General features: G+C 34.6%; 2 protein-coding genes across 3 annotated transcripts in view; both read right to left on the bottom strand.

The window, feature by feature from the left end:
• The window catches only part of LOC120331568 (uncharacterized), a 141069-nt gene that overhangs the window by 25686 nt on the left and 93943 nt on the right, over positions 1–21440 (bottom strand). The window lies entirely within an intron of this gene.
• Positions 4696–13523, bottom strand: LOC144424638 (uncharacterized). Of its 2 annotated transcripts, XM_078114108.1 has the most exons (5): positions 12120–13523; positions 11562–11738; positions 9895–10079; positions 8515–8711; positions 4696–7279 (listed from the first exon to the last, which is right to left on the bottom strand). In XM_078114108.1, exons 1-5 carry the CDS (start codon positions 13471–13473, stop codon positions 7195–7197), a joined length of 1998 nt encoding a protein of 665 aa, XP_077970234.1. In that variant the 5' UTR covers positions 13474–13523; the 3' UTR covers positions 4696–7194. The 2 variants fall into 2 exon arrangements, with proteins under 2 accessions (XP_077970234.1, XP_077970235.1); XM_078114109.1 differs by lacking the exon at positions 4696–7279 and having other exon boundaries at positions 8580–8711; positions 9827–10079.

Here is a 21440-nt window from a genome sequence, read left to right as displayed (position 1 = left end):
TGTGATCTTTATGATGAAATATTCGTACTAAAGTATCAGCTCGCTTTTGTATGAAAAGTAAGTTCAGTTAAGACGGGGGTCGGCAACCTCCGGTCCGTGGAGTAATATAATCCGGCCCGCGGCGCTTCACTTAATTATAGTAACAAAACAGCTGTCTTGACGATTATATTCTTTACGTAACAGAATTTATTGTGAGACACATGTAGACTAAATTTTATTATAACCAATCAAGTATATAATTCACAATTACTCGTTCAATGAGCCTACAATTTAATTGTAATTAGACAAACGCAGAAAAGTTGATGCCAAGTGTAAAAGGTTCAATGGCGCAGAAATAATTTAACAGGAAATATTTTGAGAAAAGATCTGTGTGAAAAAATGTGATTCATCGACCATCCGTTCGATTTTTAACTTTATTCGTAAGACAATATGCAATTGTGATATTCACAAGTAGAGGCAATACCGTATTTTACGGACCCAGAGGCGCACTTTAAATATATTTTTCTCAAAAATCGATCTTGCGCCTCGTAAACCAAATGTATGGATCAGGTAGTGCTTTATGCTTCGTTGCCGTACGATGAAAACCTGTGCGTTCATTCTTCCTCACTGCGAAATGTACAGAACACAAAAAAAACTATATATATAAAATGAAACAACTCATGCGCTCGCCGCTTTTACACACAAAATGCTAATAAGTTAATAATATATTCGTATTGGGAATTTTTGCGAAGTATATATTGTTATTATTGAGTGTTTTCCTATTTTTTGTTCATTTTGATAAATTATTTTTGTAAAAAAATAGCATCTTCTGGATATCACCTCATTATAATGTAATATTTTATGTGGATCGAGTTGAAATGCTCTGAACAAAATCCAAAATCCCAATGCCTTGTTATCGGTGTTATCTACAAGCATCCCCAGCGTAATATTCCATCCTTCACTGGAGCGATGTATTCTGTATTCGAAAAGCTGACATTAGCCAAAAAGCAATTCATAATTTTGGGTGACTTTAATATAAACCTCCTCAACACCCTCGATACTCCAACCTCCAAATACTTGGATATGCTCATGTCCAATTTTGTATTCCCAATCATCACTAAACCAACAAGAGTTACTTCATCCTCCCACACCTTAATAGATCACATTTATACCAACACCTTAAAATCATGCTCATCATCATTTATTATAATTAGTGATCTCACCGATCATTTTCCTATTATGTGTACTTTATCAACAACTAGTGCTCAAGTCCAAACAAAAACACGCATGAAGCGTGACATGGCAAATTTTTCTGCCGACACATTCAGATTGGAAGTTGAGATGATGTGTAGAAATTATGCCAGTGGTATATTATCCAAAGAAAATTTTAATAGTTCATTTGACCTCTTTCTTAGCCATTTTAAGTGGTTGATTAATAAGCACGCACCATTACGCCCTCTGTCACGCAGAGAAAATAAATTGTATTCTAAGCCCTGGATAACCAGGGGAATTCGCAAGTCCATCAAACACAAAAACGCCATGTTCAGAATAATGTTTCTGAACGGAAACGCATCGCAGCGTCATTACTTCAAAAAATATAAGAATATTTTAACACACTTGCTAAGGAAATCGAAACAGCAGTACTACCACAATATTCTAGTCAACAACAGAGGAGACGTCAAACGCACATGGCAAACCATCAATGAGATTATAAAAATTAAGACAAGAGAGGTCCCCACCGTCTCAGAATTAAAATTGGAAAATGTTACTACTGTGACAGACCCCGTCTATGTGGCCACTGAATTCAACAAATTCTTCTCTTCTATAGGGAAAAAACTCGCAGATGAAATCCCACATAGTACCAAATCAAATGCTGAATTCCTGGGTGTCCCTTTACAGAACTCTTTTTTTCTTGAGTCAACATCACCTTTAGAAGTTCTCTGTGTAATCAGGGACCTGAAAAAGGGTAAAGCGGTTGGACCGGATGGTACTTCCTCTTATTTTTCGAAATTAGTTGCTGATATCATATCATCAGCTTTGAGTAATTTCTTCAATTCGTCATTCAATTTAGGTATATTTCCTTCTTCATTAAAACTTGCTAGAGTTATACCAATTTTTAAATGCGGGAAAAAAAACAACCCTTCAAATTATAGACCAATCTCTATTTTATCTTCAATTAGCATCATAATGGAAAAGTTGTTGTATACCAGAATGATGAGCTATTGTACTAAATTCAGTTTGATAAACAAATGTCAATTTGGATTCCAGACCAAACACTCCACCAGTCATGCTATCCTTGATCTGACATCATTTATATATGATAAAATAGACAAAGGCGAGTATGTTTGTTGTGCCTTCCTAGATCTAAAAAAGGCTTTTGATACCGTAGACCACTCTATTCTCATTCACAAGTTAAGACATTACGGTTTTAGGGGTAATGCAGGAAAACTGTTATCCGATTACCTGACAGGCCGGTATCAATTTGTTGAAATAGGTCCCCATAGATCCCCAATGTTACCCATCCACTGCGGAATTGTTCAGGGCTCAGTAGTTGGCCCATTAGCGTTCTTATGTTTCATAAACGACCTTTCCAACAGCTCGAATCTTTTGAGTAAACTATTTGCAGATGATGCATGCTTGCTCACCAGCGCGAAGGATCCGATTACACTTCAGCTAAATATGAACACTGAAATAAATAAAATTTATGAATGGATGTTATGCAACAAGCTAACAGTGAATATAGACAAGTCAAAAGTCATGGTGTTCAGTTCAAAATCTCACACTAGATACCCCAACCTCGCAATTGGAATCAATGGCAGAAATTTAGAAGTAGTCCAGTCTTATAAATATCTAGGACTCAATATCGACCACCAATTAAAGTGGAACACCCACACTGCTGATTTGCATAGAAAACTATCAAGAACGGTAGGGATCCTGGGTAAGCTTAGATATTACTTACAGGATACCACACTAAGAACCATTTACTTCGCACTTTTTCAGGCCCACATTCAGTATGCCATAGCGGCATGGGGTTCTACAGCTAAAGTAAACATGCGTAAATTGGAAGTCTTACAAAATAGGGCCATTAGAATCCTTTCTTGGGCACCTTTACGTTCCAATTTAAACAATCTATATTATAAGCATAGAGTACTAAAATTACATGACATCTACAAACTAGAAATTTCTAAGATTATGCACCAATTCCAAAACAATCAATTGCCAGCGGCTTTCGACCAGTATTTTCTCACCCTAACTTCAGTGCATAAATATAACACCCGCTCCTCAACAAAGAGTAATTTTTTTGTACCTCGCTTCCCACTAAGCAAATCCCAAAATTCTTTGAAATATCAAGGTGTTTCAATTTGGAACAGTCTACCCCAAGACCTACGTGAGTCATCTTACATGACTTTCAAATTTAATTATAAAAAATTCCTGATTTCCTCTTACCAACCCACCTGAATTTTCCAAGTCGCTGTTTCATATTTTATCCTTGCTTTGTGTCCATCAAGGTCATATTCAACTCGATCCACAGCCTGCCTGTAATGAAGAGACCTGTTTATTTGCTGTTAAATCCTTGTTGTATTTTATATATTGCAATGTTACTGTGGAATCATCATAATTCATCCCTATTCTTGTTATACTCTATATATGTTGATGTGCGCAATCTTATAGAATTTTTGAACTGCATTATCTATCGCCAGTTTTCTTACCTCCAATCTAACTCAGATTTCCGTGGTCATACAGTCACACACAAGTGCCTATCTTTGAGTTAACGCTTAATAAACAACTATCTCTTAATACTACAAGCGTTAACTCGTATTATTGTTATTTATTAAGATATTATTATCAATTATTGGTATTTATTAAGTGCAGCTTTATTTAACTAATATAGCATGATACCTTACCGGTACTATAGTGGTTCTCATCATCCTATTTCTGTATTTGTATATTTCTAGTGCATTTTGTTGTCTCATGCGCTTTTGTACTGGATCTATCCTATGATTAATAGCTTAGCATTTACCAGAAAAATGCTTACCTTTTACTGCTTTTTTGCCCATTTTTTGTCACATTTTCATGTTTACATCTGCCTCCACCTTCGGTAGAGACCTACGATTTTATATTTAAGAATCACTCAAATTCTGAGTGCTACTGAATTCACTTATACTTTCCGGCGGTCTCTACCCTCCTATGTCGTACTTCGGTACGGCGTCAAAATATAACACTATTTCCGCATCGATTGGAATAACTAACTCGACTTTTATCTTTCTGTTTGTTATTCAATAACCAACTGCTGTGACCATGGCTAACTCGACCAGTGGTGTCGGGAGTCGCATTATCATATTAACTAGAGTGACACCGTGATATCGGTCACTTAAATGTGTAGAAAAGCCGTCTTCGACTTTATTATTTTATTTATTATTCACGACTTTTGCTAGTATCCTGTTTGACTTTTTTCTCACTATGATTTAATTTTTAGACTCACTCCCCCAGGGTGACGCTGCTCGATAACCTCTTCTGGTTTATCGCGCCTCCCTTCACACTGAAAGTATTGTTTTATATGTGATTCGTAGTTATTTTTGTCTATTGTGTACTTTTGGTATGTGATAAAATAAACTACTGACTGACTGACATTCTATGGCTATACTGATTCGCTAAGAAAGAAATTTCAAACACCATATATATAATCAATGCACTCAGCACCAAGAAGACAAATGACTATTAAAAAATGCTTGAAAGTCAAATAATTAATTATGCAATTATGAAAGATTCTCGGAAAAGGTTTTGGACAAACTAAAATGTACTTTCGTTAAATCACAAAAATTGACCTCAAAATCATTGATTATTTTATCAGTCACACAAGATAATAAAAGCAGTTTTTGTTTATTTAGGGTTTTAAATTCTGTCCAAGCTTTTTAAATCAAATAAATCCAATTACACACAGTAGTTTAATTTTTTCATAAATAAAACCCTACTTTTCACCACTACAAAGAAACTGAATCCTTTTTGACGGAAATATATGACGAAATGTAAATTTATCTTACAATACTTTTAAAAACAAAGTACAAGCATTTCAACATAATTCAATTGCATATTGGAAATATATAGGTTTTAAGTATCACGAGGAAACTATTTACACAGATGCAGGAATATATTTAAAATGCTGCAGCAGAGATGGAAAACCCAGCTCTAAATAGGATTTAGTAGGTGCACAATGACTGATATTTTAAAAAAATAATTTTATACTTATATTACAGATGATAATGACAATTGATTTCTACAGGAAAAATGAACTCAAATAAAACAATATCTCTCTACTAAACTAAAATACACACCATGCATGGCAAATTGGGGCAATTAGGTAAGAATAACAAAATACTAAAAAACAATGAAAGGGTACATGATACATACATCAATTGTTTAAAAAATGCAATTGCATAAGTAGTTAATTTAGTATTATGAATAAACATCAGCTTTATAGTATTAATAAATTGCATAAGAATTGTCAAAATATAAAGTACCATGGAAAACACATGACATGATAATAAACATAGACTATAGGAAATTAGCAATATAATCTTGTAACATTGAAAAATATTAATATCCAAAAGGCTCTCCAGAAATATGTGTACCAATATGAAGGTAACTAATTTTGTTTGCCCTTTTTAGATCAAGTTGTGTAAAAGGTAATAGACTGAAACCTATGGACAGGGGGTATATTCACTTGGCTAACACAGACAGTCCCCGAACTTGTAATCAAACTAAAATAAGGAAAATCGGAATAAAATAATGCCCTAACCCGTCCTGATACACATACTACGGGACTGCCATCCGGAATTACTTAATCTACTACAGGTAGACAGAGTTGATAAATCAACGAATGTCACAAAGTTGAGTGGTCCACAAATTATGTAGCAGTGACTCGCAACAATAAGATTCAAAGGAATGGATTAAATAAAATAATCACAAGTATTTGTAGAATTGCATTTCATCTAAAAAAATTGCATATTTGAATTATATAATCAAAAACAATGAAATACGAGGTAGAATTAATCGAAAAAATATCTAAATAATTATTTGTCCCAATCAGAGGTAAGTGATAAATTTATATTACAATATAGCAAGTAATAAGAAAATCAATGTAGATTGCTGAGTCATGACAAAATTTTCAAATGAGTGATTAGAATAGCGATAATGGATCTCTCTTTATGCAAAATAAAGTCACGTGTACATCACAGATGATATAGTCAATCCAATCATGGCTAAAAAAGTTGCATGAGTTATATATTAAGTAAATTTATTGGAAAATAATCAGTGGGCCATTTGAATCGCATATTTGATAAATCATAATTATTCAAGATTAGATATATATATATATATAAACAAACGAAAAGGCATTGGAAAAACTAATGGAGGCTAAAATGGCGGTATCTTCGGGTTGGTTACAGCTGATACAATTGGATAAAGTGAAGATTTCGGTAACCAGGGTGATAGCAGAGTGCTCAACTAGCCTTCTCTACTAGGATAAATACAAAACTGATATTTTGCAATTAAATAAGCAGACTATGCCATAGATCATACCAATTCAGGTTTCTCTCCTGTGATTGGTTGCCTAGTTGGAGCAAAACTAGAAAGAGTTATTTCAAAACTTGGCTCGGAGCATCATTTTTTTCAATAAACACAAAAATGATCTTTTCCTTTTGCAAAGTCTTAAAACATCCTTTTTCAAGTATGCTAACGACTAAAATAATTAAGATGGAACTGATTAACAGCGGAAGAATGAAATATAAGTAGAAAGATTAAAGAAATCTAAATGAATTACACAATAGACCAGAATAAAAAGTATGTAAGCAAATACGAAATGTATACGAATAATTACCATGGAATTGATTAACATTACAAGGAAAGGGAGAAACTTAAACAAAAATTAAAAATATGGAAAATAGTGGTTTGAAGATTCAGGGCCTAATTCATAATAAATCATTGACAAATACAATTCATGATTCTCAAATTAACAGAACAAGGTTTGCTTTAAACACGAAAGGCTGAGTCAAATCTGACTGATATTGCAGTTCGTGATATTTTCTATATTCAGTGAGTGAACGCTATTATTCTTCACTGCTAAAATGTCCAATAATGTCTGTATCAATTTAATAGACGAATACCAATATAATATTGTCCGGTTAGTGTTCAATGTCTATTGTTGATCATCTACTGTTAGTATTTGATTCCTTCTGCTCTTAATTTTGCCTTCAGTGCTCTATGAAGTTTACCCCAATGGTCAGTATCAGGATATCCATTGCTGAAATATATAAAATTGCATAAGAGATGATGGTCCCCTCATAAGATTCTGATTTTTATTTTGTACAGAAGATGATCTTTAATAATGGAACTCATGACGTCACAAATATCTGACTTCTTAGTACTAAGAAATGTTCAACTTAGCAATGCCCTTGTGAGTGAGATTTTAATGTGAGGTTTTGACGTGTTAAAGTAATGTCAAGTCAACTTTACAATTGACTTTTTATGATTTTCATTTCCTTGATACTTTACTAAAATATGAAACATCAAAATCTAAGGCTCAACACCTCATCCAGCGTGCAAAGGAAGGCTTTGCCAAACAATAATTTTTCTGGAATTCCAAAACCCAGCAATGTCCCAACTCTCGAGTCTAATTGTCTGCTTGAACAGAGCACTGATCAGAGCAAAGAGTGTAAAAACACCTCATAGAATACGAATTGATTGTGGGCAATGGCCTGGTGATTGAACTGTTAAGACTTCTCGAATCCCTTGACCACCACCTCGCCCGAGGTGTTATTAGGTAGGCAATACTAATTCTTCAAATTATAGCCCAAATGGAACAGGGCAGCAGTAATATCTGTAAATGAGCATTGTATATATGAAAAACTCAAACATATTGGTTATAGATAGAATTTTAAGAATAAGCAGTGTAAGTGTAACTATAATTTATATCAAGTTGGATGCCCAATGAAACATTGACAACAGAAAAGCACAAAATTTAGTTGTCACTGGAATACAGATCAAATAATTACAAAATTGGGAAATCTGATTCCAATGACAGAGAAACCTAGTAAACAATAGCTGGTAATTGAACATGGTCAGTCAAACGTTGCTTGAAATCAAGAGAGGAAAGGTGAGAACGCTGTGCTTGATTTTACCTCAGAAAAGGAACGATATCTGTGGTTGAGTGGTTTCAAATGTCACAAGGATGGAAGGTTATGGGATCAAAATCGCAACCCAAAGATGTTCTTGATTGAGTTTGCAAAATAGAATTTGACACAAATCATGACTTTTCGTGTAAGTTTATTTTTCTAACTTTGCAAGAAGGTCAGTTTAGAAAATAAATATTGTTTTGGTTGATCTAAACTTTTAGAAAACATTTCCAAAAATTTTAAATCTCAAATTTTGTTTAAACTAAATTTTTAATTCATCCATAATTTAAATAACTTAGTTGAGGTTCCAGTCAATCTTTGTAACAATTTTGCAGATTTTAAATTTTTCAACTAAATAACTTACTTAGCTGGGCCACCATGTTTGTTAGTCCTATGAGGAATTTCATCATTCCATATTATCTCTCCTTTGGTGCTTCCAATTGTCCGAATCTTGAAGAGTAATCCTGCATTGAATGCTTTTTTGATCAAGTATGTGGGTTTGAGGAGAAAACGAAAGAGAGGCACATATTCAGTGAATTTCATTGACTTATATGAAACACCCTGAAATATTAAATATAACAATTCATTCAATTTCCATCTCTGATAATATGTTAAAACTGATATAAACACCAGGTCATGTGTTAAGCTTTAAACTAAAATCTCTGCAACTCAAAAATGTTGAATAAATTCAATGATTCTTCAGAAGCCGACAGTTCAAAAAGCATTATTTGGTAATTTTTCATGGGATGTTTCCAAATGCTCATTCTGAACAAAGCACGAAACAAGCAGACACATAAGGCAATAATTAAATTGAAAGATTGGAAATCTTTCTCACTAAACACAGCCTATCAAAATATTTGATTACCAGGTTAGAATGAGGGCACACGTTTGAGCCAAAGATATTTTATATGTGCAAACATGCAAAAAAGTTGCCTTCTCATAATATCAGTTTCACAAATGAAACTTTTTGTCTACCTACATTCTAAGTTCAATTTATTTAGTAATGTAGAGTCGTGTCTGGCCAATAATTTCAATTACGTTAGGTCATTTGAGAAGTAGCTAAAATCACGTTGGCATCACAAGTTTGATAAAATTTTTGGATTCAAGCTTGCCACATTACTCAATGCATAACGAAAAAGATAGGAGTGTATGATAAATAAGGTTGGCAATGCAACCAGATAGATTTCAGTACTACAATAAATAGTAGTGCCTTGCGTATCAGTGGCTGCTCATACAAAATAAGCCTTGTTTGGAATAAAAGACATGAAAAAAGTGTCACATAAAGAGTTTCACAAGAAAAAGTTGTCATTTTAGGCGATTGATATCTTAAATTATGCTTGCTGGAAACAGAAAATATAGAAGATCTAAGTACTAAGATGTTGGAATTAGCTATGTTGGATCATAATTTAAGGGTATCGAGTTCAAGTCCCATGCTAAATGCCTTCTCCAGGTTGTATTAACTTGAGTAGGCAATGCCAAAACGAAAAATTACAGTACATTAAAAAATAGTAGCTTCTAATGCATTAGTGGTTGCTTTTGCAGAGCCCTGTTTGAAGTGAACAATATAATAAAGAATGTGTAATTAGAATTTAAATGCGATTTGCGGGTCAAGAAAATTGTATTTGGAATATTTAATGTTCAACATAGAATCAATATAAATTGCTGGTAATACTAACTCCAGAATTTTGGTTCCAGTAAATTCATAATTTAATATTCAACCAACTGAATTCATTACATGACTCACATTCCGACTACCAGCCCGGAATGAGTAAGTGATGACAAGAGTGCCATTCGTTTTATAGAAGCCCCCCTGCTTTTCATATCCTGGCAGTAATTCATGCAACTCTTCCACTGACATTCTTCCACCAGGTGGTTGTTGGTTGATGATTCTTAGACCAGATGAAGTAGCTTGACTTGTGGAGTGAGATTCTGGAATTAAAATTATTATTTTAGTGAAAAGGATTTACAAAGATTAGCATAATACAGAATTGTTTTAATACAAAAAAAAATTGTTAGAGCATATTGTAATTAGGGCTGTCCAAGTGAACCAAATATTCGAAATCGAATCGCAAATTATTCGAATCGTTTTCGGCTAATTTTCGAATCGCTAATATTAGGTACATAAAGCGGAAAAGGCTTGAAACCACCTTTGCAGAACGTTTTTCGTTAGGCAAGCGGCGCGCTTCAAGCTTAGACCACTCTCGCTCCTGTCATAATTGGTTTCCTGATTTTTCTTTTGCCTTCATTTTGAGATAAACATGTCATTCCTAATGCCCGGTGGCACGTGATAAGCCATTTCATGCATGGTCATCATAACTTTCAAAGTTATAATCGGTCATGACGTTTTTGAAAGAGAACAAGGAGAAAAAGGCAATTTATTATCTTAGGAAATCGACAGTTCTATAAATTGAATCGACTTGAAGCTAATGAGTTAGCTATCATAGGAACATGGTACAGGCAACTCAAAGCTGAAACAGGTATTGTGGGATCCTTATGATGGCAATATCTTCTTCCAATGGAATTTATAATTTCTTATGATGGCAATACTGTATTATCCATCTATTCACCAAGATAAAAAATAATTGCACACTTGCATCATTTTGATGGCCATTGTACCAAATAATATTGTCATCAAACTAGCTTCGAATTGGTTAAATGCAATTTTGAATTTGACCAACAGTTTTATTATTATTAATTATCGTTATCATTTTGCTGGAAATTACACAAAAAAACATAAGAATAATGATAGTAGGAATAAAATAGCACGTACAGGCTTCACATGCCCAATTAAAACCTAATCCATTAGAATTGAAAGTGCAATTTTTACTCTTAACACTCAACAGTTTTCGAAACCCTAATTTTGGAGTCCTCCAATTTTTTTGACCAGTTCATACAAGTGTGTGATCTCCTTCAATAAATCTGAAAACATGGTATTGCAAAATACCAGCAGTACGTCAGAGGTAACTGCACATACATTACCACACCATTGAAGGGCAGTCGTTTATTGTATAATAGAGACAGATTTAGGATTGTGCAATAATATTCGATTATTCGGTTCGATTCGGCGAAAATATTCGATTCGAATCAAAAAATTATTCGATTTTGGACAGCCCTAATTGTAATATTATATATAAAAGTCCCAACATATATTATAAGCCTTCAATTCTAGGCACTAATCAGATATTATATTTTTATTAATGCTTTTGCATTTGAGCAATATTGAACTGATATGTAATGAACTACTATTATTCGGACAATTAAGCAGTATTTATATTATCTACATATTATAACAAAATTGTTCAGAATTATAAAACAAAAAGTCAGAGATGAATAACCCATAGTGAAATACGGTAAGTCTTAGTGCTCACTTTATTAATATCAGTTATAAAACACAACTGCAAGAGATTGTACCTGAAGTGTCACTCCTGTATTCACCCACTGCTCCCATCTGTGGTTCTTGGACATTCCTAAAGCTGTGACTACTTGATGCAGTGTTGCCCAGGGAAGATACTGAATTTGCTCTAATACCAGGTTGTTGGTTGATGATTCCTAGACCAGATGAAGTGCCTTGACTTGAGGACTGAGATTCTGGAATTAAAAATTATTTTAGTGAAAAGTATTTACAAAGATTAGCATAATACAGAATTGTTTTTATACATAAAAAAATAGTTAGAGCATATTGTAATATTATATATATAAGTCCCAACATATATTATAAGCCTTCAATTCTAGGCACTAATCAGATATTATATTTTTATTAATGCTTTTGCATTTGAGCAATATTGAAATGATATGTAAAGAAGTACTATTATTCGGACAATTAAGCAGTATTTATATTATCTACATATTATAATAAAATTGTTCAGAATTATAAAACAATAAGTCGGAGATGAACAACCCATAGTGAAATAAGTCTCAGTGCTCACTTCAGTCATCTCAGTTACGAAACAGAAATGCAAAAGATTGTACCTGAATCGTCACTCCTGTATCCACCCACTGCTCCCATCTGTGGTTCTTGGACATTCCTAGAGCTGCGACTACTTAATGCAGTGTTGCCTGGGGAAGTTACTGAATTTGCTCTAATACTTGTAGATGTTGGTTGCTGGACTGACTGATTAGAAGATTCTGAACTCTTTCTTGCCCGAAATAATATTTCATCGAAAAGTCTATCGAAGCATTTACGAGAGTCATTGACTAGAGTTTCTAAACGGATGGTTTCTTCCAGAAATATAAAGGGAAATTTTTTCAGGTCAAGAAGGCTAAACAGTTCATGAAAAATCTTTTTCCTTTTCAGGATATCATGCTTTATCCATCTAAGAGCTCCATGCCATTTAACAGTCTCGGAAGAATATTTTGTGTTTGGGGATTTGTAAATCCTTATGATGTCATCCTTGCTGATATCACAAAACTCTTTTTTCTCAATGATTTGTTCGAAATTTGCTTCCAGGAATCGATTCATGACATCTTTCACTGCATTTGAGTTGGTAACTTGATTAGTTTCAGCCAGATTCTTCAGGATGAAGCAGTTGTCAATCTCAAGATTTGTCTCAAGATTCTTGACATCAGAGAATAATGCAGTGATGACTGAATTCTTTGCAATGTCATTACTTTTCACCAGTGGTTCTTCCAACACAGTCTCCAGAAGAAATTTGAAAGGATAAGTCTGGATATTGATGACTGTAACAAGATCGGCAAAACATCTCTCTGCATCTTCATCTTTTGCTCTTGCCCATGTTATCATAGCTTGCCATGATGTTTGATAACTCACATTTGCAACTTTTATGTAACGCATGAGATCTGGCTTGATAATGAACGGGAACATCTCAGAGGAAATTAGTGATTTGAAATTAGTGATCAGCACCTGTTCTGCTTGTTCTTTTATATCATAGCGATCGTACGCTTGAGCCAAGTTGATGACAGAAAGACAATTGGTTTGAGAGAGATTGGTTTTCAAGTAATGGAAGCAAAAGTTTGTCAAACTAACCATTTGTAACAGGTTGGATGCTTGCAGGATTTGTTGAACGTACTCCATTTTCAAATTTCCTACTCCTTTATACATGAACTCTATACATTGGGAAATCCCATTGTGATCGACATCCTTCATATTGATAAAACCATCACGAGATTCCTTCATTTTGCTCGTAAACATGGCTTTAAAGTATCCTGATGAGGCTGCCAAGACACAGCGATGAGCACGAAAGGATTTGTCACCAACTTTGACATCAAAATCGCAGAGAATGTTTTGTTCTCTCAAGCTATCGAGTGATGTTATAAGCAAACCGGCTTGGGTTGAATTTGTTTGTTTAATGTAATCTTCATTCATGATCAGTCAGCTCAACCTTACTCAAATCAGTAACTAAATATAAAGTTTTAACACCTGTTTGAATATAAACCATTTCTATTATATTTTTGACCAATATTCAATAAACATATGAAAGATATATTAAATAGAAGGATAGACATGCCAAATACTATATAAAAGAGATGAACAAGCAAGACTAAGTCAGTGCTCATGTACATATTGGAAGCCACACTTTATTCGAGTAAGTTATCGACCTGGAGGCTAATTTCAGACTTTGGAATTCATATATAGACAAAGATTGTGCTACAAAATTTCATTTTATCCATACCACCATTTCTCAGGCATTAATACAGTAGTATGTTCCTAATTAACCCTGAGTTTTTTATTATCAATTTTGGCATTCCGGCATTTGTTCATACTTTTAACAATTTTCTGGGTTAATTTAGAAATTAAGAATAAAACTTATTTTTTTTTACTTCAATTGCCTACAATATTTCATTTTATACCTTTAATTGTACAGAATGACCCCAGCGTATTAGACTACTGCCACACCTGAACACTGACTAGCTTTGATTCTTTTTAAATCGCTGAGCTTCTGAAGTACGGTACCGGTACCATACCTGTATATTTTTCTATTGCGCGATTGATTGCTGATTGTCGGTACGGCCCCTACAGCCCTACGGGATGCCGAACATAACACCTACCGGTACGTCAGATTATGGTAACTGCGATTGGATGAGTTTGATAATTTTCTTACTTAAACAAGAGGCAAGGTTACCGATATGCCACTCAACAACGGCAACTCCGCCACAGTCACGAAGGTCATCGGTATCTTATTGAAAGTATTCAGGCATCGGTGTTGCATTCAGAAATATTCAATACAAGACCACACTAAGTTGCCAAATCGAATAAGTATAAAATTAAAAAAAAGACACTAATGTTCTTAATATATATTTAGAAAACATCATTAAATAGCTATAAAAAATTTTGAAAAGTATTAATGAGACTGTGAAACTTTTAATAGTTTTAACTAATGTGAATGCGTCATGAGTAACGCCGCCACACTATTCTTCGGTATTACACCTGGCAACGATTTTTCATGCAACTCCGCCATGAGAATGATTCGTATTTATGACGTCATAGGCAATAAATATAGGGAAATGTGGGATCTTTATGATGAAATATTTGTACTAAAGTATTATCTCGCTTTTGTATGAAAGGTAAGTTCAGTTAAGACAGGGGTCGGCAACCTCTGGTCCGCGGAGTAATATAATCCGGCCCGCGGCGCTTCACTTAATTAATTACACTAACAAAACAGCTGTCTTGACGATTATATATATTCTTTACGTAACAGAATTTATCGTGAGACACATGTAGATTATATTATAACCAATCAGGTATATAATTCACAATTACTCGTTTAGGGAGTCTACAATTTAATTATTATAATTAGACAAACGCAGAAAAGTTGATGCTAAGTGCAAAAGGTTCAATGACGCAGAAAATATTAAAATGAAATATTTTGAGAAATGATCTGTGTGAAAAAATGTGATTCATCAACCATCCGTTCGATTTTTAACTTTATAAAAAAATATGCGGCCCGCCAATCACTTGCAAGAGTTGCAACTCTAAATTTGGGCCCGCGAGCGACAAAAGGTTGCCGACCTCTGAGTTAAGATAATAATTGTGGTTCGGAGAGTCAGATTTAATATATGAGCGTTAGTTGAGTACCGTAGTAAGTTCCACGTCGATGTCGCTATACGGGCTCGTCGTCCAACACATGTCATATACGCCGGATTTAATGGATGTCGGATTACTTTAATTGCTATAGGAATTATATCCGTAATGTTGAAGATAAGAAGAAGGTGAGTGTAAGATTTTCAATTTTCTATTCGTATTTGCATGGAGTGGGAGAATGAATAAGACTGTTTTACTGAAATTCGAATTCTAAGCAATGAAATATCCAGTAAGAACGTCTCCGCGCCCAGAATATCACACCCCAGTTCAATGTATAGAACAACAGTTACCCGCACCAGATCTGTGGTTTTCAATCAGTCGGGCCCAGCAACATGAAATAAAATGACTTCTCGGACAGGCAACAAACTGAGTAGGCTACCACTGTACGAAGCCCCTGTCACTAATACAAAAATTTTAGATTTTAGAAAAACTGCCCCGCCACGTTTTTTGAAATAACAAATTAGTATTTATCCAGCGTAAGTTGCATTCCTAACTCAAACATCAACTGGATAATTACTTAGGATAGGATAGGATTTACATATTTATCCCGGGGGAGAGGAAAGCCGATAATACGGCTCATCCATATGGCGAACCACGGCCTCTCGTCCGGTTACCATTCCAAGTCGGGTATGGGATTAGTTTTTACTGTATTGTTTGTTTTCGGAAGCATGGACTTGGTGGTGGAGGAAGCCGTAACCGACCAGCGGTTACGTGAACCACCCAACGACGGCGAGGAGTCCAGCAATCCTCTCGCACATAACCATCCCTGCATGGGATTCGAACCTGCGAACCCATGCAGAGTGACTAGAGGTGCGGTGGCGAGCGTATTCCTAACGCTTAGCCCGTTGAGCCACACCGCCGCGCCACTTACTTCGGGAGGTGGCAGGGATGGTATTTATTTTGTTCCTTCGAGTTTACTGGCAAACATTTACATTTAAAGTGTAATAATAGAGCAATATTTGTTCGATTTTAATGTGAAGCTAAATCTGCATTTAATGGAAGCATCAATTTTTATAGAAGTAATATCCTAATTTCTTCGAAAGTATTTCGATACTTGGCGTACAGGGGCGGAAAAATTGGGAATACACAATGCATAATAATTTTGTGTTGAGACTTATTATTTTTGTTGTCCAGTAATACTCGTCTCAATTTTTTCACTTTCATAGGACGCGATGTGGACTATAACACGCGTGTAGATTCTTAGGATGTCGCCGGGACAAACAATACCCCGCGTAATATACAGCGAAAAAGACATCGCCTCAAGCAACGAATCCATATCCCCACCCGTTGCGCTCACAGAAAAACAACGAAGCAAGCTATGCTTGAGGAAAATACTCTTTTCCGGAATAATTGACGTAGTCTTGAATAAATTTTCAAATTGTATGTTTTGTACAATGCCCCCGCAATCAATGCAAAAATGTGCGCCACGTTTTAAAATAAAAAATTCGTAAATATCTAGTTAGCGTAAGGAATGATTTGAATTTGCAGCGTAATCTGTATTCCTAACACTCACCTCATCTGGATAATTACTGTATACTATTAATGGATAATTGAGTGATGGCGGGGGTTTCGTAGTTCGTACATATCCTTCTGTTTCGCCGAACGTTATTCGTAGAACAATGTGCAATTGTGATATTCAAAACAAAAAATAGAACGCTTACTTCACAAGTAGAGGCAATACTGTATTTTACGGACCGAAAAGCGCACTTTAAATAAATTTTTCTCAAAAATCGATCTTGCGCCTCGTAAACCTAATGTATGGATCAGGTAGTGCTTTATGCTTCATTGCCGTACGATGAAAACCGGTGCGTTCATTCTTCCTCACTGCGAAATGTACAGAAAACAAAAAAACTATATATATATAATGGGATAACTCATGCGCTCGCCGCTTTTACACCCAAAATGCTAATTAGTTAATAATATATTCGTATTGGTAACTTTTGCGAAATATATATTGTTATTAAGTGTTTTCCTGTTCTTTGTTCATTTTATAAATTATTTTTGTAAAAAAATAGCATCTCCTGGATATCACCTCATTATAATGTAATATTTTATATAGGTCATTTTAATCACAGATATATTGCGTAAATATATATACATATTGATATTAGCACATATAAAAAAGCAACGCAAACTCAAGAAACTACAAGTATTAACACTACTACCATACATAGATAGCCCGGGCGAGAAATGCCCTATTCACGTCCACCCGAAATCTGAGTTTACATGTACGTATCATTGTCGTTTCTTGATAGACCTGCTTGCACCCCGTACTCATGTGTGTTAAAAGCCTTACACATACAGTTCAACAATTGCTACTCTTTGTTAACGATATACCATTTTTACCTGTCGTTTGAATAAAGTCCGAGGTACGAGACTCAAGGACTTGTCAAAATGATCACAACCGACTTAGTTAATATAAGGTTTGGGCTCAAGGCCTTTGTTTCTTTTTACCAAATTGTACAAAGTCCATGCAGGTAGATTTTAACATAAGGCCTTTTATTTTGTACGTTCTCGACAAACAATCCCTAGTCTTCACGGATAACTTATTCAGGGGTCGGCAACCTGGGTCTCGTGTAGTTTCGTACCTAACGTACTTCTAGTGGGCGTAGCATAACAATTATTTGATATGTCAATCCTAACCCCCATCTGACTACGCCATCCAAAAATTGCGTCACTACGACATCACAATCACGTCATAGAGCTTGCTGAATATACGTACAATCGCCCGAAATGGCATTGGCACCGACGATAAAGAACTGACTGACATTATCGATCTTTCTCCCATTGAAAACGTTGCGACGAGAAAACGAGAGAAATAACTGTTCGATTTCGGGTGCTCGTTTGCGCGTCTTGGATGGCAGTTCGTAGGCTATAGTTTTAAGGGCTCTATTAACTATTACGTCACTGTGACAACGTGTTGACGTAATTTTTGGATGGTGTAGTCAGGTGGGGGTTAGGCTTGATACGTGAAAAAATTGTCATGCTACGCCCACTAGAAGTATGTTAGGTACGAAACTACATGAGACCCGGCAACCTTTTTGTCGCTCGCGAGCCAAAAAAATGGTTGCAAGTAATTGGCGGGCCGCACATATTTTTAGAAAGTTGGAAACCGAACGGATGATGTTTTTTATAATAAATAGAATATAGATTTATTTCCTCATTGCATCGCATTTTTGGCGCCATTGAACCCTTTGCACTTAGCATCAACTTTTCTACGTTTTGTTGCCATTTGTTTAATTATAATTGAATTATAGGCTCATTAAACGAGTGATTGTGAATTTTATACTTGTTAGATTATAATATAATTTAGTCTACACGCGTCTCACAATGAATTGCGTAACGTAAAAAATATAATAGTCAAAACAGCTGTTTTGTTACCATAATTCAGGGAAGCGTCGCGGGCCGGATCGGCCGTAGGTTGCCGACCCCTGACCTAAGTTTTTGTGTGACCGTGTTCGCCGAGAATAACCTTGAAACGTTCAGGATATTTGATCGCCTCAAATAAAATTTTCATAGACCTTTCTAAACCGTAAAAGCAGTTGTCACTTCAAGTATTACAATTCCAAACACATCCACGTATCTCTCTTAATCGTCATCGGTGAGCGAAGTATTTTGTTTGTGATTGAGTTGATCGAGACTAAATTAGAGATTAATAAAAATTATCGCACTGCTTTTATCATACTTTTGGGAGTCATGTAAAGCAGCGTTTACCAATCTTTTTTTCAAGCGACTCAGAAATGTTTGTCTTTCGGCCTTCAAGCGACACAATTTTTTGAAAAACAAATTTTGTAAAATCCCGCGACCCAGGATATGCTCAAATACTAAACGGCATGGGGTGATTTTATGCCTAAAATTAAATGACTATTATAAAACGATCATTCTTATATAACATCAATTTCCCCAGAAATTACCGTCTAAGTGGGAAAACTGCGCTGCGCGTGTTTGCCATCAGCGAGTTTTTGAAATCGTATAGTGGCTTTTCTTAAGCAAATAGATGCTGCTAAGTATTCACGCTATGATATTTTCCACACATTCAATTACTATTAAGCAAAACTTCAACGCCAAATAAACAATAGACTTATTTTTGAAAATAAATCCAATAATTTTTGAACTCTTGTTGAAAAAACAAGAGGCCTAAATAACTTTTCAGGCGACCCGTATCTGATTAGCAACCCATAAGTTGGGAAACACTGCAATAGAATTTGCTTTAACTGTAACTTCAAAATGAATTCTAATCATATTGAAATAACAAAATAAATATCTAAAATGACCGTCTAACACAGTTGCGCGTATTTGCGACGGAGGCGATTTCGTTAGACCTGAAAACGACCAGCATGCTACAAAGCCAGTGATAGGGCGATTGTCTAGTGATAAAATTCAGGAAGGCAGATTAACCTCGCCTTCTTGGGTGTTTCATGAAAAATCAAAGAGCACTATGACAACAACCAGTATTCGTTCATAATAATGAGAAAACATTTTGGTGATAATTCTAAACTATATTTTGTCAAACACACACTACATGTACAGCCAGCATAAAAAAAGGTGTTTTGAACCTATTAGTAGATTATACATAGCAAGTAGGCAAGGCATATAAGCTTGATATACACATCAAATTATGGATATTTGCTTAGTGTGGAAAGTATGTTGGTATGGGCATAGTATTATACATATCCATAATGTTAGAGACTTTGCGTCAAAGACCAATTCAGTTTATAACTAATGCCACACCAACCGGTACTCCCTTAATATGTGCACCAAGTTAGGGTTGGGCCATAATTTTATTCCGATTTTCCTTTTTTCAATTCGAGTTCGAGGGTTGTCTGTGTTAGCAAGTAAATATAACCCTGCCTATAGGCTTCAATCCCTTTATACAACTTGATGTAAAGTGGACGAGCAAAATTAGTTACCTCCGTATTGGTACACACACTTCTCCAGCTCGCACCCACCATCACACTAGGGATAAATATAGGGTAGACTAAGAAGCATAAACTGTAGGCCCAGTTTCTTTCTATCTGATTTGCTAGGGAAGAAAATTCAAACACCATATATAGAATTAATGCATCAAGGAGACAAATAACAATCATATTGTAAAATGCTAGAAAATAAAATAATTAATTGTGTGCATGTATAGTGCAAGAATCAAAAAAGTTTTCAAAAAAAACAAATTTATTTTTATTAAATCACAAAAATTGACCTCAAAATCAGTAACATTAGATAATGAGGGTAGTTTTTGTATATTTTTTGAGTTTAAAATTCTGTCCAAGCTTTTTAAATCAAATAAATCCAATTACATACAGTAGTTTACGATAATTTTTTCATAAATAGAACCCTACTTATCACCACTACAAAGAAACTGAATCCTTTTTGACGGGAATATATGACGAAATGTAAACTTATCTTACAAATACTTTCGAAAACAAAGTACAAATTAGATTCATTTGAAGGTAATTCAATTGCATATCAGAAATTATTAATAGGCATCAAGTATCATGAGGAAATTATTGACACAGATACAGAAATGTATATAAAATGCTACAGCGGAGATGGAAAACACAGCTCTAACTAGGATTTAGTGAATCACAATGACTGATATTTATAAAACAAAATTTGCACCCATATTACAGTTGATAATGACAATTAATTTCTACAGAAAAAATGAACTCAAATAAACAATATTTCAAAAACTACCAAACTAAAATACACACCACATCATACATGGCAAATTAGGGACAATTAGGTAGTAATAATTAAATACTTGAAATAAGTAATGTAAATTTCTGATGAAAAGGGTACATTATGCATAAAATTGCTTTAAAACTGTGAACTGTGATTGCATAAGTAGTATTAAGTTTAGTATTATGAATAAACTTTAGCTTTTTAGAATTAAAACTCATAGGAATTGTCAAAATATGAATTACTATAAAAAAAATTGAAAAAAACATATAGGAAATTAACATTATAATCTTGAAAAATTCTAATATCCAGAATTACTTAATCTACTAAAGGTAGACAGAGTTGATAAATCGACCTATGACACATAACAGATTTATCCACGTACTATGTAGAAGTGACTCGTAACATAAAGATTCAAATGAATGGAATAAATAAAATAACTATGAGTGCTGGTATATATAAAGTGCATTTCTTTGAAAAATTGCATATTTGAATTATATAGTCAACAACACTGAAATAAAATCGATAGTAAAATATAGCAAGAAATGTAAAAATCAATGTATATTGCTGAACCA

The sequence above is a fragment of the Styela clava genome, chromosome 6, assembly GCF_964204865.1.
Source record: "Styela clava chromosome 6, kaStyClav1.hap1.2, whole genome shotgun sequence".
Lineage (NCBI taxonomy): Eukaryota > Metazoa > Chordata > Ascidiacea > Stolidobranchia > Styelidae > Styela > Styela clava.
This window is presented reverse-complemented; position numbering and strand designations above follow the sequence as displayed.